The 19,963-nt window shown below is 30.6% G+C and overlaps 1 protein-coding gene across 1 annotated transcript; it reads right to left on the bottom strand.

The window, feature by feature from the left end:
* Positions 1-7,950: 7,950 nt before the first annotated feature.
* LOC143230310 (uncharacterized) lies at positions 7,951-18,169 on the bottom strand. Its single transcript, XM_076463603.1, has 4 exons — positions 17,455-18,169; positions 14,638-14,811; positions 14,128-14,321; positions 7,951-8,785 (listed from the first exon to the last, which is right to left on the bottom strand). Exons 1-4 carry the CDS (start codon positions 18,077-18,079, stop codon positions 8,636-8,638), a joined length of 1,143 nt encoding a protein of 380 aa, XP_076319718.1. The 5' UTR covers positions 18,080-18,169; the 3' UTR covers positions 7,951-8,635.
* Positions 18,170-19,963: the final 1,794 nt, after the last annotated feature.

The following is a 19,963-nucleotide window of genomic DNA, read 5'->3' as shown; positions in this document are numbered from 1 at the left end:
TCAGAAATGAAAATTTTGAATGTTTCGAATGGTGTAGAGACTCTTGGAGCAGCTTGCCTTGTAATGCCTGGGTTCCCATTGAATATATTGAGAGCTGCGATTCTCCTGTTGATCCTTGAAGGTGTTGTTGAATAACTAAAATTCTTATCTTTGGACAAAAGTTCGTTCACTGGCATCATAGTAAGATCTTCTTGATTACTTTCTTCACTTTCAGAAGGGTACGGCGCGATTTGTTCATCATTTTCGGCTTCAGAAGGATCATCATCACAACTTTCAGAGTAGTCTTCGACATTATCATGTTCACTTTCATCGTCGGATGGTTTTGTCAGTAAATGTACAGCTTCATCAAGATATATCATTTTTGACACGGTTTGAAGATTTCAGCTCCTATATATATAGGATTTGTGGATTCTTCTAGAATATTCTAAATATTTCTGTAAAGTTTCTAGAATGTTCTAGAACAGGCGTGGGCAAACTAGACAATAATCAGGACCGTCTAAAATTATTGTTGGAGTAGAGTTATTATGCTAAATATCCATCTTTTGAAAAGAAGTTGTAAAATTAATATATTTTTACTATAATTTGCTTTTTTCGGTTTCCCAGGCCTGTTCTAGAATTATTCAGGAAATAAATAAAGTCATTTTTATGTTTTTTGATCTGGGGCCTAATAGGCCCCAAAATACCCTTAGTGGATGTTTTTAAAAATTTTTTTAAATATTATTTCACAAATGTCTGAAAAGTCAAAATATTATTGCTCCTTAAAATATAAAGGGATAGGGTCAGTTAATGGCAATTTCATTTAAATACAAAGTTATTAGCCTAATATTAATAACCTTTCAAGTTGCTCTGGGGCCTATTAGGCCCCAATTTTCGTACGAGTGTTAAGTGTAAATGGGAAAGATATTGGAAGAAACAGAGCTATTTTACTTACAGAGTGACGTCTGTGAGTTATTATCATGTGACATTTGATTTTAGTTTTACTACAATGGTTACAGTACTTGGGAACTTTGAGTCACATGGCCTTTATACGATTAAGTGAATAATAGTGAGTTATAGTTACACAGTTGTGTGAACATAATCTTTCTTGTAGGTGAAATTCACTTTGATTTTAATTTATTCAAAACGTAAATAACTATCTATATTTTTTATCTTACCAACCTGCCAAATTTGACGCTATACTGTCGATGTGAGATTTCTAAAATATATATCTTATTAACACACACTCTGAGTGTTATACCTACAACAACAAATGTTTAATTTGTTCCAGAAACAGTGTAAGTTTTGTAGATAAAGTATTACCCACTCCGTCTTCACATATCTCTAGAAGGGAACACTTTCTTAAAATTTTAAGTTTTAAATCCAATTCAATATTTGATTCTTTCTGCCAAGTACTCTGAAATGAAGCCTTTGATTAAAGTACAGAGAGTGTAATTTTAAATACAATATTTTATTGTTTAAGAGAATATTTAAATTTCATTAGTTTGGAAATACCCATGAACTTTACCTGTATGTTGTATTAATAATGCCCATGTAAACAACGTAATCTATTGCTATACAACTCAAACACCAATTAAACTCAAGAAAGTTATATGAATACCTCACACCTGAGCTCTGTTATATGGCCACTTTCTTTACTGTTCAGATTAATAAATGTCATTTTTCACTTTTCTGAATTTTATCCCCTGGAAATTTTTCATAGAGCTATGCCTTTCTTGTCCATCTTACACCCTACAGTCACCATGTTTCAGCTGTTCTTAGTTTTACAGACAGACACAGTAAATAAAAGCTTCAAATCTAAACGTTCTTTTGGATTAATCAAACACACAATCTGTTTTATGTAAGAATTTCATACCATTTATGATGCTTGTGATCTTAGAAAATGAGTATGTATTAGGTTTTAGGCCCAATAACTATTAGAATAATCTTATGGTATTGTTTTCTTTCACAGTTAAAATGAATAATATGTTAATATTTAAATAAAAAATACAATGAGTTCTATATGCATATTATAAATGTTTATAAAATTATAACTTTCAGAAGGTTTTACATTGCAGAATTTACCAATATATATATGTCTTCACATACATTCTGCTCTTCTATGTAAACACATAGAACTACACTGTCTAAAATAATTATAAACTTAGTCAGTGCATGCTTGAATTATTTTTATTTTTCTTAATTCTTTTACAGTGTAAAGAAAATAAATACACGTTATTAATACAAGTTAATTTTACAAGTAAATACTAAATTTTCCAATAATAAAAACAGAGAAACTGCAGTTGACTGTAAGTACTTTTGTTATTTCATTTACAGTACACTAAAGACACTTGTGGTTAAAATCACATTTTAACAATACTAGTACTAAATACATCTGTTATGATCAAGATAGAACTGGCAAACTGCTTATGTGACTTGGACACTAGGTAATGTACTCGAGTTCACTATTTGCTGATGATATACAAGTAAATAAAAATTTAATAATTTTCACTGCAACTTTTAAGAGAAGCAACACACTATAAAAGAAGATAAAAATTAGTTTTAGGAGTTTATATCTTAATATACATGTCCATTAAGTGCATATAACAGTTACATAAGAAAAACTCACATTTACAAGGAAATAACTGTATTTGATGTAAAAACAAACAAAAACAATTAATAAGCACAATGAAAGATAAAGTCTTTATTGGTTGTTTCAGCCTACAAGTTTAGGTAGCATGGTTATCATAATCAGAGTTTGTGAATATCTGTTATAAATATCACAGGTATAACTAAAGATTAAGCTGAACAAATTAGTGAATTAGAAAGAGGAGAAAAACTGATGAAATCTCAAGACTCTAATATTAACTTTAAAAAATTTATAATGGAAAGAATTCATTCTAGAACAGAAATAAGTCCTTATAGCTTAGCCTAAACCGTATCTCACCAAAAGAAAATCCAATACAGACTTATTGACTTCTGTATAAACCAACTTAGTAAAATGTAAATAAAACAAAGAATATAAGATTTAAAGTTATTGTACGGTTATAGCTGCCAGAAGAAAACAGAAAGATCAACACTGGGATAAAATACAAGTGTCCTGAAAGAACACAAGGACATCAAAATTTGCAAAGCTGATAAAGGCAACCAAAATGTAGCTGAAACTACATAATATGATAACGGAATCTTGGTATTACTGATAGATGTAAGTTACTGAACTGTTCCACGATACTTTCAAATATATTAACACTGCATTGATTTCAGCTACCTTTTGTGGTGAAAGACACAAAACCAATGAGTGAAACTTGTCAAATTGTACAATCAAGAAATATTTAACCATTTCATCTTAAGATGGATTACTTCATATCTGGATTTTTTAAGAATCCACAACGTTTTCAAACATACTGTGTTTGTGGTTTTAGCAATACTTTAAAACCTTTTACAAGACTTTTTTTGTGAAGGATGAATGAAATAGAAAGTTATTGATTTTTCATTAAACAGTCATAAAGTTCAGTGCATGATTTACTGTATAAAGGGTATCAAGGAAATGATCACTGCCTCATCATTCAGACCTGTGTCTCTCACCACGCACAGATGGAATTGTCTAAAGAGTTACGCAGCAAGAAAGTGCTCATTACAACAAGTTAAGTAAGCCTATTTCATTCAAGATTCAATATAAATGTTACTGACAGTTTGATTCCTTTATAATAAAATTTGGATATTTTGTGGATCCCGAGAACATCTCTAAGGGCAAACTATAAAAAAAACACGACCATCCTGGGAAAAACAGGACATTTGTTTTTTTCATGGTTGAAAGGGCAAGCATGTTTGGTGTGACAGGGATTTGAAACCATGATCTTCAGGTCAAGAGTTCAGCTCCCTAACCATATGGTTATGCCAGGATGAAATAACTAACAGGCTTTTAAATTAAACAGTGTAAAAATGTCATTTATCATTTTTACCTTTAATATGCAGTAGTACAATTTACCTGCAAAGAAATTAGAACTCAGTCAAATATATTTTCATTTTATATAAAACTGTTTAATCAGTTTTAATTCAAAGGTTCTCCTGAGTAACTTAGAAAAGACAGAAATAAAAGTTCTTTTAATAATTTTGGGACACCTCTAATTATTCCCAATATCAGTTTTTATAGTTTCAGCTATTCCAAAAAACTCTATTAACACATTATAAAATAGTTTGGGAAATAAATAAGTTTAATATTTACTTCATAGTGTGATACCTGTAAGTTACTTTTGACTATCTTTTCATATTCTTTCATAAGTTCCTATAAATACTTTACTGGAATGTTAATTTATTTATATAACTGAAGAGGAAGCAATGTGAAAGACCAAGTTTCACACATATAAAAAGCATGATAATTTTGTCTCTTGAACAATGCACAAAAAACACAGGAATCAACTTCTGTAATGTTAACTGTAAAAACAATCACAGTTGTTGTAACTGTGTACAGAAATAATATATTTATTAGCATGTCACAATGTTTTACTTTTGACATCTGACAAAGTTTAGAACAGAGATAGTATAAACAAATGATATGTTTACAACCAAAACAATACACATGAACTAACTGTCATGCATAACAATGCAGTGAATTACATGTTTAAACTGTATTTGGTATTGTTATTGTATATACATGCATATTGTTTGTAAAATCTGTCTCATTAGTTCCACAACCTTACCAACTGATCCATGTGCGTGATTAAAAGTAAAAGCCACATTAGGATACATGCTCTGTCCACAGAGGGAAGTTGAACCTTGAATTTTAGAGTTATAAGTAAGCAAACCTACTGCTGTGCCCTCAGGGGACTTCAACAATTGAGCTCTGTGAAGTGGAAGTATAAACATTGCTGTAAGACTGGTGACTATTTTTTACAAATGGTCTTACTGTGATATAGCATAACACAAACCACCAATCAGAAGATCATGACTCACCAACATAAAGCATTATATATAATGATAATAGCAGTAAACACATCCTGAAGAAAGTCATGATAATAAACACACTGACTTTAAGTTGATAGAACTTCCTATGGAGAGACAACGGAAGTGTTTGTAAGATACAAACAAATCCAAGAATTTAAAGAGTGAATATTATATAAACACCTTTCTTCCTCAGGTGATTAATTTTTAAAAATTTACTATGAGGACTCACGCCACACACAAATCTACTTTGAAAAATTTACAGTTAACATTTAAAAGAAAATTTGAACTGTCCTGTATTTATTAAATGAACTGACAGCACCAACTCATGTATGCATACACTGCATATGTCTGGCAAATTTAAGGAGGGAAAACTCAGTATACAGGTGGGGAGTGTCACCCTAAAATGTGAAAACTCAGTATACACTTACATTTTACTCAATCCTATCATATATTATTTTCATAATTTGGACATCTGGGTCTTTCAGTTGCTGTATTTATAATACCTGATTATTAATCAACAGTGATAATTGTCATTATTCAGATGTGATTCTCTTCTTGTTCACAATAAATAATGGTAATGAGAACAAGTAATCTGTGAACATTCTATCATTTAACATTCACTTAATTTTACCACTGTTAACACCTCCTGGTGTTCCAAAGTGGCTTTTATGAAAAATGTTTTAATGAATATGTTCCTATATCATCTTAAGTACATGTAGTTCACACTGCAATTACTGACAAGTTCCTATGTCATCTTAAGTACATGTAGTTCACATTGCAATTACTGACAAGTTCCTATGTCATCTTAAATATATATGTAGTTCACAAGGCAATTACTGACAAGTTCCTATATCATCTTAAGTACATGTAGTTCACATGGAAATTATTGACAAGTTCCTACATCTTAAGTACATGTAATTCATGTAGCAATTACTGACAAGTTCCTACATCACCTTCAGTACATGAAGTTCACATGGCAATTACTGACAAGTTCCCACAACAGCTAAAGTACATGTAGTTCATGTGGCAATCACTAATCAGTTACTATATTATCACAAGTACATGTCTGAAAATGCTTTAAATGGATAATAACTAACATAAGATTTTTAACTTTTAATACAAAAAATAATTAAATTTGAGTTTACACAATAAAAACAGTACAAAAATGTGCAATGGTTCATCATTCAAAGAAAATAATGAAATATAAATAAATGTTTTGATTAAACTTCTTTTGGGGAGGTTTAAAATAAATATTAGTGTTTATGTCAAAATACTGCTGAAAAATGAATGAAACCCAACTGTTAAAATCATTCAGTCTTGAAACTAAGAAATGATACATATAAATATAGCTGCTCAAACTTAACTTTTAAATTTCTTTTTCTCATGAATACTTGCAATGAAAAGAGGTTTAGTAATCTAATGTTTCACCAGTTGTCAAAGTAACTGAAGTTGTGTGTTGAGATAGTTACAGACACTAACAATCAGTGAAGTCATGTGTTGAGATATCTACATACACTAACAATCAGTGAAGTCATGTGTCGAGATATCTACATACACTAACAATCAGTGAAATTGTGTATCAAGATATCTACAGACACTAACAATCAGTGAAGTTGTGTATCAAGATATCTACAGACACTAACAATCAGTGAAGTTGTGTATCAAGATATCTACAGACACTAACGATCAGTGATGTTGTGTATCAAGTTATCTACAGACACTAACGATCAGTGAAGTTGTGTATCAAGATATCTACAGACACTAACGATCAGTGAAGTCGTGTATCAAGATATCTACAGACACTAACGATCAGTGAAATTGTGTATCCAGATATCTACAGACACTAACAATCAGTGAAGTCGTGTGTCGAGATATCTACAGACACTAACAATCAGTGAAGTCATGTATCAAGATATCTACATACACTAACAATCAAGTGACAGTCAGTGAAATTGTGTATCCAGATATCTACAGACACTAACAATCAGTGAAGTCGTGTGTCAACATATCTACTGACACTAACAATGAGTGAAGTTGTGTATCAAGATATCTACTGACACTAACAATCAGTGAAGTTGTGTATCAAGATATCTACTGACACTAACAATCAGTGAAGTTGTGTAACAAGATATCTACTGACACTAACAATCAGTGAAGTCATGTACCAAGATATCTACTGACACTAACGATCAGTGAAGTTGTGTATCAAGATATCTATAGACACTAACAATCAGTGAGTAGTGTATCAAGATATCTACAGACACTAACAATCAGTGAGTAGTGTATCAAGATATCTACTGACACTAACGATCAGTGAAGTCGTGTACCAAGATATCTACTGACACTAACGATCAGTGAAGTCGTGTATCAAGATATCTTCAGACACTAACAATCAGTAGAGGTTGTGTATCAAGATATCTACAGACACTAACAATCAGTGAGTAGTGTATCAAGATATCTACTGACACTAACGATCAGTGAAGTAGTGTATCAAGATATCTGCAGACACTAACAATCAGTGAAGTTGTGTATCAAGATATCTACAGACACTAACAATCAGTGAAGTTGTCTATCAAGATATCTACAGACACTAACAATCAGTGAAGTTGTGTATCAAGATATCTATAGACACTAACAATCAGTGAAGTCATGTATCAAGATATCTACTGACACTAACAATCAGTGAGTAGTGTATCAAGATATCTATAGACACTAACAATCAGTGAGTAGTGTATCAAGATATCTATAGACACTAACAATCAGTGAGTAGTGTATCAAGATATCTATAGACACTAACAATTAGTGAGTAGTGTATCAAGATATCTATAGACACTAACAATTAGTGAGTTGTGTATCAAGATATCTATAGACACTAACAATTAGTGAGTTGTGTATCAAGATATCTATAGACACTAACAATCAGTGAGTAGTGTATCAATATTTTTTGTTTAACTACTAAAACCTGTATAAGTAAAGATTTCATGAAGTCATATATCAATTTCTATATGTTGTATACAAGGTGAAACTATGAGTTTTTAATGTTTGGCCTAAATATTCATTTCTGGTTCTTTTTTCACAATTATTTTTTTGCAAAAGAGGAAATTTCTAAAGACAAAGATTGTGGAGAAGTTAAAGCGTATGATGTGAAACTGACATTCAAAGACTTGCAAAAGCAAAACAAAGTTAAAATGTGTAAACAACATACCTAGCAACATCCAAGTAAAAACTACTTTAACCTCATATTAGGTTAAATGTTAACAATGTTTTAAGAGTATGCAACAAAAGTAGAGACCAACTTGAATCGTTCATTTAAACGTGTGGAAAAAATTAATTCACAATTTGAATATATCACAAAAAGTATAGCTAACTCAAAAATATTTTCCTACTTGAATACTTCAACTTGTGCATTGTTAAGTTTTAACAAAAAAAAAAGGTTTTATGTCTGAATACATTTATAAACATGGAAACAGCCTCAGAAAAATTCCTAGTGTCCATATTATCACTAGAGCCTAACAATTATAGCAATTATCTGTTTTTACAATAACTTTCAAATGTTTCTTGCAAATATCTAAGACATTTATTAAATGATTTAAAATCCTAGTGCATTAATATTACAATAAAGTATTATAAAAAATGTAATTGAAAATTAAACCTGCATATACTATGAATGATAGTCAGTGTTTCAAAATCAAAAATATATAAATATATATTTTTACTAATCATCTCCAATTCTAGAAATCATCTTATCCACTACACCTTCGTCCGTATTTGTTATGGGAGTGTAAGAACTTTGACGGTGACCATGGCTACTTGTGGACTGATCAGAAAAACTTCCGATGCTTGTATTGTCAATATCAGTGCCCTCCTGTGAATTACAGAATGAACCGGAATACAGAACCTTCTTGATCAACAATAGAAACTTTCATACAATTAAAGTAAATAATGCTGAGAGCTGAATTTAACCATCTTTATCATACTTATTGTGATAAATCATTTATTAAAATATTTACCACAAATAATAAACTGTAATCCTGGAATTTTCTGAAGTTCACTGAAAGTTTCAGTATTTTGATCACTGGAGCAACCATTGCCAAGCACACAAGTAAGAAAGATTTGTTTTTAAAACAGGTACCACATTTTGATCACTGGAGCAACCATTGCCAAGCACACAAGTTTTAACAGTGAGGAAAGTTTCAGTATTTAAAACAAAACACTATGATCTAAAAATGTATTTTAATTCTAGAATTGATGTACACATCAATCCATATTAATTGACAGAGTATTTATTTATGGCTAAACACAAAACGAAACAACGCCTTGGCATGGGTTATTTAGAGAGAGAGAGGTCTGAGGAATTCTCTCCCCAATAGGGGTGTTCAGGAACATCGTAGTTCCTCTTTGTTCCCACTCATGGAAGATTATTTATCTATACGAGGAGGTTTTCCTGTATTTAAATTTGGCTTGTTTGAGGCAATGAAGTGAGGTGGGGTAGTGTGAAAATGTCGAGTGAGAACGCTGATCGAGACAAGGATGGCGAAAAAGGAAGTGGACATGTCTGGAGCCCACAGGCAGAAAAGAAGTAAGCTGCAGACCAACCCCATAATAATCAGTGAAATATTCCATGATCAGGGCCATGGAGTGGCTTGGATCTACAAATCCAAATGCCTCAGAATTTGCAGAGATGCCAACTATTTCAAATGACTGAGCATAATGATTGTAGACTGAGCCCGTACAGACATCATACAACCACTGGATACAGTTTTGAGTCATCCATGTCTGTGGATCCATCTATGGCTAAACTGTAATCACTGTTAGTAAGTATGCTTGAAATCATTTTGTCATCTTCACAACCCAACATTTGTGAAATTGTTGTAGTTTTGGTTCTAGCACAGCCATATTTTGTTGCTATATCAGAGTCTTGGAATATTTTTCTGAATAGATGTCCTGCATGATCGGCTACAGCTATGGGTAAATTATGAGCAATGACGAATTGTGTGAACATCACTTCTGCATTTATGGTTTCATATTCTGAATTCTTACTCATAAATGTCGTTATCTGCATCATTTTTGTCTTCGCCTCAGCCTTTTGTTGGTGAGATGCTGATTTTGTATGTCTGGAACAATCGTTTATCCCTCCATGTGCCACAGAAAAATCGATGTGACAAACTGTACAAAACGCATGACTGTCACTGACTTTTGATGCAATGACCAGACATTTTGCACTATACTCTTTCCTAAATTTTTGATTCATAGTTTTAGTCCTTTTAGATTTGCCAGAAACAAGACAATCTGGTGAATGAGGCCTCTTTTTTCCATCTTGTGAATGATCGCATTGGTGTTTCTATGCCGCTTAGAAAACAAGAAATACCCATCTATCCAAGCACTGATTGGCTGACAAGCACTGATGACATAACTATGGATTCCACCACGTACCCAGTGTGGAGAAGCACCGCACTCAAACTATTGCTAGACGTCAGAGATACAAATATTTTTTATTATTTCAAGCGAAAATATGATTATCACAAGTAGCCATTTGGACTATGTCTTTTATTTATTATCAAAATTTATTTGTATCTCACTAGAAATTTTCTTTTCACACCTTTGAAGCCCTGGGGGAACAATTTATCACTTTATTGTATAGGCCTATATAATATATAATAATTTGGGAGTTGCAACAAGTCGTAATATTTGTCTGTATGAGCATATGGTCGTAATGTATACACCAAAATCGTAATGATTATGCTCAACTCGTAATGGTTGGCATCTCTGGAATTTGTTGGGGGGGGGGGGGGGACAGGAATGCCCTGAGAAAATTCACTTTCACAGGATAGGCACTGAATATTCTACTTGTCTAAAAAACATCCACAAGTAAATAAATATACACTCCTTATCTTATGCATGCATTTGATAGTCACTTTTACATGTATTTATTTATGGTTGTTTTTATCTGTTTAACCATAAATAAACATTCTGTTAATTCATGCATGTTGATAAGTATAACTAACCACTATCAATTCTAGAATTTAAAAATATTGTTGAATGTTGATTTAACTAGTGAAATATTCTTTATTGTTAAACTTGAGACAGATTGCATATTATTCCTCTTCTAAAAATAAATCTTACTTCCAGTAAAGGTTGAAACTTATATCAACAAGTAAGTAAAGTGAAACTATTAAAAAACATTATTTATTTACTTAATGTGCATACTATGATAACTGACTGACATTATTCTTCTTGAACCCTATCGCTATACAACACGGGTCAAAGGTCATGTCATTGTGTTTGTTGACTTGAATTCAAAATTTTACTGAACTACTATTTTATGAATTTAATTCTGTAGATTATAATTCAGTCTCAGTATTGTATTAGTATTATGCATATTTCAGTTTATTCATTTAAAAATAAATGTTAAAAAATACACTTAAATGCTAACCTTTGTGTGTCACAGAGTGTGTTGAATGCAGCACTCATTCAAATTAGATGTTTAACATGCCAAAGTACAAAGTTTATACCTTATTATTAATAATAACAAACTATGTTACAAAATAGGAACCTCCTAGCTTTTCTATTTGCTGAGACATGCCTCATGTAATAAATCAAACACAGTGGCCCTGATTACCTTTCTCCATTTTTAGAAACAGTCTCTTACATACACTTACTTGTGTATGTGACAACAGAATAACCAATGAAAAGCTCAGAATGTTCCCTTACGGTTTTCTCAGCCATTTTCATGCATTAAGATGCCATCTCTTTCTTCCAAAAGACTTTAAGGAAGTGGAGTTGTGTCTTTAGTCTGCTTAAACTTTCATAATTGTTTAGACTTAAATACAGCTTAATTACTAAACATGAATTATAATGGAATTCTATAGTATCAATACAGTAATTTATGGGTTTTTTTATTATTCAAATTTACACAGAAAAACAAAAAAAAATATTTCATTTCACATCTTCCACTTGCAACATTTCTTATTCATTAGCACATTATGAGAAGCAGTACAAGTGTTGTAACAAGAAAAAATGTCGATTTTGCATCTTCATTTACTGTTCTATGTTTAAGAAATATACATTTAAGAACTCATTTGTAAATAGTAATAATCTATATATATATATATATATATAATGTATACTAATTGAAATGTGGTGGTTATTTAAAAATACCAGTCCACTAAAACAGAGCCAAGACAGGTCACTTTATGAAGCCTAAATGTTAGTCAGGTATGGCTGGAAGATCAACATTATGAAAAATAATAATTAAATATAATTGTACAATGTTCTGACATTTAAGCTCTTTGTTTTTGTATTATAATGCATAGTCATTTTAGAATAAAAAATGAAGAATTTATATTTATTTCCTAATTTTTTATGATGGTTACAAGGTTGGTCAAATTGACAAACCCCACATAGTTACATAGTTAAGGTAGAGAAAATAACAGACAAATTATAAAGTTTTACTGAAAACAAATGTTTGAAACATATTTAGGTGGTTTTAGAGATTTACACAAATAATATTTGAAATTTTTGGGATGAAGAATAGTTTTTTAATTGTAACATGAAATCACTTCACACTCAGACTATGAACAAAATAGATTCAATATTATTAAAAACAAATCCTCAGTAAAAATACTTAATTAATAAATCTGATTTTTTGTGTACAAAAGACTTCCAATTTTTACTCTAACTGCTTACAAGTGACCACATGTGTATACCATTTGTATAGTTAAATAGTTTTCTCTTGGTTAGAATAATATTTTACGTATTACAACGATGAGCTATTTCTATATTTTTACTTGTAATTTCTGTGAAATGATATTATTTTTAAAGTCTTTACAACTGTTTACTTTTTTGATAGGCTGCAAAGTGACATGGTAATGCTCGTGATATAAAATGTTTGAAGAATTTTTTGCTACAAATTAATTTGTTCCCTTTGCAATTCCCACAGTCGTCCTAGAGTGTAGTGCATTAAGATTATAAGACAAAGACCCTTGTGTTCGATACCCAGAATTAACAACTTAAATATTAAAGAAGTTAGAGACATTTCTTAACTTAAAAAATGAAGTGTCTTTCCCGTAATGCAACAACAATTATACAAGTAGGAACAGTATACACCAGAAATTTTAAAAACAAATCAAATTTACGTTTTCTACCATAATTTCAAAGGCACCTTATGAAAATTAACAAAAGTATAATGTTTCATACTGAGCTCTTCTAACATTAAACACATACTTCCAACTTTTCTAGTTTGTTTGTTGTTACTTATGCCATGGACTATTTGTGTTGTGCCTACTCTGAGAGTTGAAACCCATTTTCAGTGGTGGGAGCCCTCAGACTTATCTTGGAACTACTGAGGGAGGAGATGGGGCAATTGTTTCAGTAAAGCAAAAAGTGCATTTCTTTATGACCAATGGAAATTGAGGTTTGACTTGGTTGGTTCCAAGAAAACAGGAAGTGGAAGATGTCCACTACTCCTGGCACTGAAGGTGTGTTGACTTACTCTCAACATGAGCAAGATTTTAACACAGGTTTCTTTCATAATACAACCCACTCTCATGCTAATTTTAAATGTTTTTATGTCATGTTGGCAAATTTTTGTTGGTCTTTTCTTCTTTTAACTGTGGTAAATCTCAGTAAAATTTCGTTTGTTTTAAATTTCATGCAAGGCTGCATAAAAGTCATCTCTAATTCAGCAGTGATAGGTGAGAGGGAAGTTAGCTAGTTAACACCACCCATAACAAAAACTCCTACCAACAAAAGTAGGTCTGACCATCATAGTATAAACCTCCCATGGCTGAATGGGTGAACATGTTCAATGGCCAACAGATTACAGGTTAAGTGTTCTACCTATCATGCTATGCAAGATTCATTAAAATTCCATTTTGAAAGAAATAGTTTTTCAGTCCTATGTCTCACCCATTGTGTTGCAACAATAAACTTTTGTTTCACTATCTTTGACTTATCCATTTCTTTCAACACTTTTCACAAACACACACACACAAAAGACCTATATATGTAAAAGCTTCTTTCTAGCACACAGTATACTTGTGGGAGGATACGAAATATTTTTATAAGCAAATAAACAGACTGAAAAAATATATAACAATTTTCAACCCTATGTTATTAACAGTAATATTCTGTGTTTTGAAATTATAAAAAAAATATTCATACAAATAAAAAATTCTTCCCTTACCAGATTTAGTTACACAAACATACCTGTTGAGGACCCAAATTCCCATATATGATATTGCGAATATCATCTGGGATGGACCATGAACTCAGAGTTTCACTAGAATCTGACACATCTACATTTGTCACTTTAACCCCTTCGTACGGACTCTCATAAGGCTTATATCGATAAATGGAAGGCTTTTGTCGAGGAGTGGTGGTCATCTTTCTGTCACGAACATCTAATTAGAGAGGGAAAAATGTGTTAGTATTCAAACAAAACTGTATAGTAAATAAAGTTTTACAATCACATGTTTGGGAACTTATACTTGCATGTGCTTATACATAGAACAGTTAAATTATAGCTACATGTAGATACCTGTAAAATAATTAACTCAGAGAAATATTTGGTAGTCAAAGTCAATTTATCCTACTAATTTATTTGATTTTTTTATTTCTTTTCACAAATCAAATACTGTCTTAAAAAAGAATCCAGAAATACGTGCATTCCAGTTGTATAAGAACACAGAAAAACTCTTTTGGGTCAATAAGACTTACTTGGTTGTTCTGGACTCTTTGGTGGGTGCTTGAAGTTATTTCCTAAGGTATGGCTTTGCTGCTTAATTCTCTGAGAAAAATGCTTAACATGGTAAGGCTCTGATGTTTTAGCATCCCTCAACTTCTGCTGACTGAGCTCTGCCTCTAAAACTTTAAGTGGCAGCCGTTTTGTTCCTTCAGATAAAACTGGTTGTCAGTGAAAACGTAAAAAACAATGATGAAAAAATATTTAGCTCAAACTCACTAGGTCAATCACGTTCAAACTTACCAATATACTACTGACTGCTGGTAAGGCCTACATGTAACATAATGATGAGTAATATTACAGAACTATACCAATATACTACTGACTGCTGGTAAGGCCTACATGTAACATAATGATGAGTAATATTACAGAACTAACCAATATACTACTGACTGCTGGTAAGGCCTACATGTAACATAATGATGAGTAATATTACAGAACTAACCAATATACTACTGACTGCTGGTAAGGCCTACATGTAACATAATGATGAGTAATATTACAGAACTATACCAATATACTACTGACTGCTGGTAAGGCCTACATGTAACATAATGATGAGTAATATTACAGAACTAACCAATATACTACTGACTGCTGGTAAGGCCTACATGTAACATAATGATGAGTAATATTACAGAACTATACCAAAACAATTTGGCAAAATCACAGATTTTCAATGTAAGATATGCAGAAAATCACAGTATTAAATGAGAGAATTAACTTCAATATTCACAATACTTTTTTTGTATTTTTGTGTGCTTGTAAGTTCTTAAGGCATGTGTAAACAACAAACTCACGGATTCGGTAATAATTTGATGCATAAATACTTAGGAAAAATTTGTTTAAAAAACCCAATAGATTGTGGATACTGTGGGCAATTCTAGGCTTAAAATTTCTCTTCAGCGTTTTATGTTTTTTTAACAATTTGAAAGCAACATCTTAGTTGAAATCCTACTTTTGCAGCTAACAGTGACACGTCTAAACAAGAGATGGTTTTACCACATTGTAAACACACACACATACTGTTGGTTAGAACATCCAAGGTTAGTTAAATGTACTTTTAACACATAGAAGTGAACAACAAACTTTTAGCACTAGTACAGCAGGAAGTTATGACCTCCCTTAATTATTTTATAATGGAATAACTAACAGTGACATGACTTTTGCATGCACTCTGATATACTATTCTTATAATGGGTAGTTCTATCAGTCTTAAACGATTTTACTGTGTAATCTCCAGCAACAATAGCGAGTCTGATGTATCCTATCCTTTCTTCAAGTATTACATCCAACAATATTATTAATTACTGTATTTATTATAACTATTTTTAATTTGTACTATTGTAAAGAATAGTTAACACTGCCAGCTTTACACCAAGTTGGCCAAACCAAATACAATTCTTAGTAGGATGTGGTAATTCTCACTTAGGTATCAGAACAAGGAGTTGAAACTCAGTGATGATGAAAAAACCCACTTGTATAGAAAAATATGTATGTAAAAATAGCTGGTTTGGGTTGAGAAAATTTTTTATGTAGAGGAGCAAACAACATTTCGATCTTCTTCGGTCATCGTCAGGTTCACAAAGAAAGAAAGAGGTAACTGACCAATAGCTGACCACATGTATAAAGGAGGTTGTGTAACTGAGTGTAGGAATGTAGAGGGCATGCTTAGATGTTTGATTATATTTATTAATATAGGTATAAAGGCGTTCCTTTGTATTGGTTTATTTTGTGCTCAAGTTGTTGCATGAGTAAGGCTTCTTTAATTTTGCAAATCAAATAAACAGAACATAATCATAGAAAATGGCCAAATACTAAATAAAGAAACAAATAGAAATGCAAAATTAAAGAAGCCTTACTTATACAACAACTCAAGCCCAAAATAAACCAATACAAAGGAACGCCTTTATACCTATATTAATAAATATAATCAAGCATCTAGCACACCCTCTACATTCTTAAACTCAGTTACACAACCCACTTCAAACATATGGTCAGTTATTGGCCTATTACCTCTTTCTTTCTTTGTGAACCTGATGATGACTGAAGAAGGTAAAAACGTTGTTCTCTACTCTACATAAAAATTTTTCAGCCCAAACAAGGAGTTGAAACTCTTATCACAGTATGGACATATGAGAATTAGTTAGAAATATTTAGTATACCTATTTTTTATTATTTCTATTTCAATTTAATTTTATGTTTCTTATTTTACGATAATGGTTACTTTGTAACTGTTATTTAATATCACTTACATATATTTACATCCCAGTGTCATGTATTGTTCCTGCAATCTTACATTAAATTCCTGTAAAATACCACTTTTAAAATTTTATTTTCAAGCTCAACTACATTTTAAAGAAACTATTTTTATTAATAGATGTATCCATTCAAGTAGGCCCGGCATGGCCAGGTGGGTTAAGGCGTTCAACTCGTAATTTGAGGGTCATGGGTTTGAATCCCTGTTGCACCAAACATGGTTGTCCTTTCAGCCTTGGGGGCATTATAATGTGACAGTCAATCCTGCTATTCGTTGGTAAAAGAGTAACCCAAGAGTTGGCAGTGGATGGTGATGACTAGCTGCCTTCCTTCTAGTCTTACAATCCTAAATTAAGGACGGCTAGTGCAGATAGTCCTCTTGCAACTTTGTGCAAAATTCAAAAACAAAATCTATTCAAGTAACAAATTTCCTATAAGTAATTTCTTAATTAAATTATTGAAACCTTCATTATAACAAAGTTATCTCTTAAAATAAATGAGACTAAAGTTAAAAGAAAAAGGATAAGACCTACCATAAAGTTTCTGTAGAGAGCGAATTCTCTTTGGATTAATTCCTATCACATGTATCTCATCTGAAGCTTGTAAGTATGGGGTTTGTAAAGGTAAAAGTTTAGAATAAGAACCAGATCTGTGAATATCATACTGTGGTTCTTGGGTACTTTTGGAGTCATTTTCATAGTCAGGAAAGACTATAGTTGTTGTGCTCCCAAATGATATCTTTTTCTCAGTTGGCTTTAGAGTTACTGTACTTCCCAATGGAATATCAGGAACAGTGAACGTAGCTTCCAGGTCTAATGGACTCACATCTGGAACAGAAAATGTTCTCCCATTTATATTCTCTTCATATTCTTCAGTGATTTGAGAAAGATTTTCATCATCATCTTCCTGAATGTCAGACAGAGCTCTATTGTAACTGAAGAACAGGTCAGAAGACAAACCAACAGTTTTATGTGGGAAGCAGGTGTTGTTATTAACTGATGTAACTGGTTCTTGAACTGACTTCTGTGGTGTTCTCCCTGGTAGAGAAGATGACCTGGTGAGATCCTTCAAGAGTTCTGCTACTTGTTCCTTTCTCAGCTCATGATGTTGAAGAAAACGTTCACTTCTTGCAGCTTTTTTCTCTTGTTGGATTTTCATAATGCTTTTTGAAATTGGCTGTTCCAAAAAAGTTGAGGAATCTTGCTTCAAAAGTGAAATGATTAAACACAAGTGTACAAAACAGAACAATAAATACAAAACATATAGAAGATGCTAGTTTCTCAGACTGAGTTAACATGTGACTGACACAAGATTTCATCATTTTAATTTCGTTTTATCACCTGCTGTTAATGGGCATGATTTTAACACATTTCACAAAACACAAGTAAGTTAACTAACACGAAGCAGGATACATCAAGAGTTGATGTCAAAGTAATAGATATATATTACATAAAATGTAATTTTCATTATCTTTGTTAATCCATTTCTCAGAATTTTAACCATCATAAGGAAAATTAAATTAGTTTATTCATTGAAAAGTTTTAATAAAATCTGAATGAAACAGTTAATTACACTGATATGCATGATATCTATGTATATGCAAATCATACGAAAATAAACAACTTTCATTAAAAATATATATCAAAACATATTACATACTTGTCAGTTTTTTAATATATCAAATATATTGTACAATATATAAATATATATCAAAACATATTACATACTTGTCAGTTTTTTAATATATCAAATATATTGTACAATATATAAATATATATCAAACATATTACATACTTGTCAGTTTTTTAATATATCAAATATATTGTACAATATATATCAAAACATATTACATACTTGTCAGTTTTTTAATATATCAAACATATTGTACAATATATATCAAAACATATTACATACTTGTCAGTTTTTTAATATATCAAATATATTGTACAATATATAAATATATATCAAAACATATTACATACTTGTCAGTTTTTTAATATATCAAATATATTGTACAATATATATATATATCAAAACATATTACATACTTGTCAGTTTTTTTAATATATCAAATATATTGTACAATATATAAATATATATCAAACATATTACATACTTGTCAGTTTTTTAATATATCAAATATATTGTACAATATATATCAATATATATCAAAACATATTACATACTTGTCAGTTTTTAATATATCAAATATATTGTACAATATATATATATATCAAAACATATTACACACTTGTCAGTTTTTAATATATCAAATATATTGTACAATATATATATATATCAAAACATATTACATACTTGTCAGTTTTTTAATATATCAAATATATTGTACAATATATAAATATATATCAAAACATATTACATACTTGTCAGTTTTTTAATATATCAAATATATTGTACAATATATAAATATATATCAAAACATATTACATACTTGTCAGTTTTTTATAATATATCAAATATATTGTACAATATATAAATATATATCAAAACATATTACATACTTGTCAGTTTTTTTATATATCAAATATATTGTACAATATATAAATATATATCAAAACATATTACATACTTGTCAGTTTTTTTTATATATCAAATATATTGTACAATATATATATATATCAAAACATATTACATACTTGTCAGTTTTTTAATATATCAAATATATTGTACAATATATAAATATATATCAAAACATATTACATACTTGTCAGTTTTTTATATATCAAATATATTGTACAATATATAAATATATATCAAAACATATTACATACTTGTCAGTTTTTTAATATATCAAATATATTGTACAATATATAAATATATATCAAAACATATTACATACTTGTCAGTTTTTAATATATCAAATATATTGTACAATATATAAATATATATCAAAACATATTACAGTTTTTTAATATATCTTGTCAGTTTTTTAATATATCAAATATATTGTACAATATATAAATATATATCAAAACATATTACATACTTGTCAGTTTTTTAATATATCAAATATATTGTACA

This window comes from Tachypleus tridentatus, chromosome 1 (genome assembly GCF_004210375.1).
Source record: "Tachypleus tridentatus isolate NWPU-2018 chromosome 1, ASM421037v1, whole genome shotgun sequence".
NCBI lineage: Eukaryota > Metazoa > Arthropoda > Merostomata > Xiphosura > Limulidae > Tachypleus > Tachypleus tridentatus.
The sequence above is the reverse complement of the archived record's forward strand: the minus strand, read 5'-3'. Positions and strand labels throughout refer to the sequence as shown.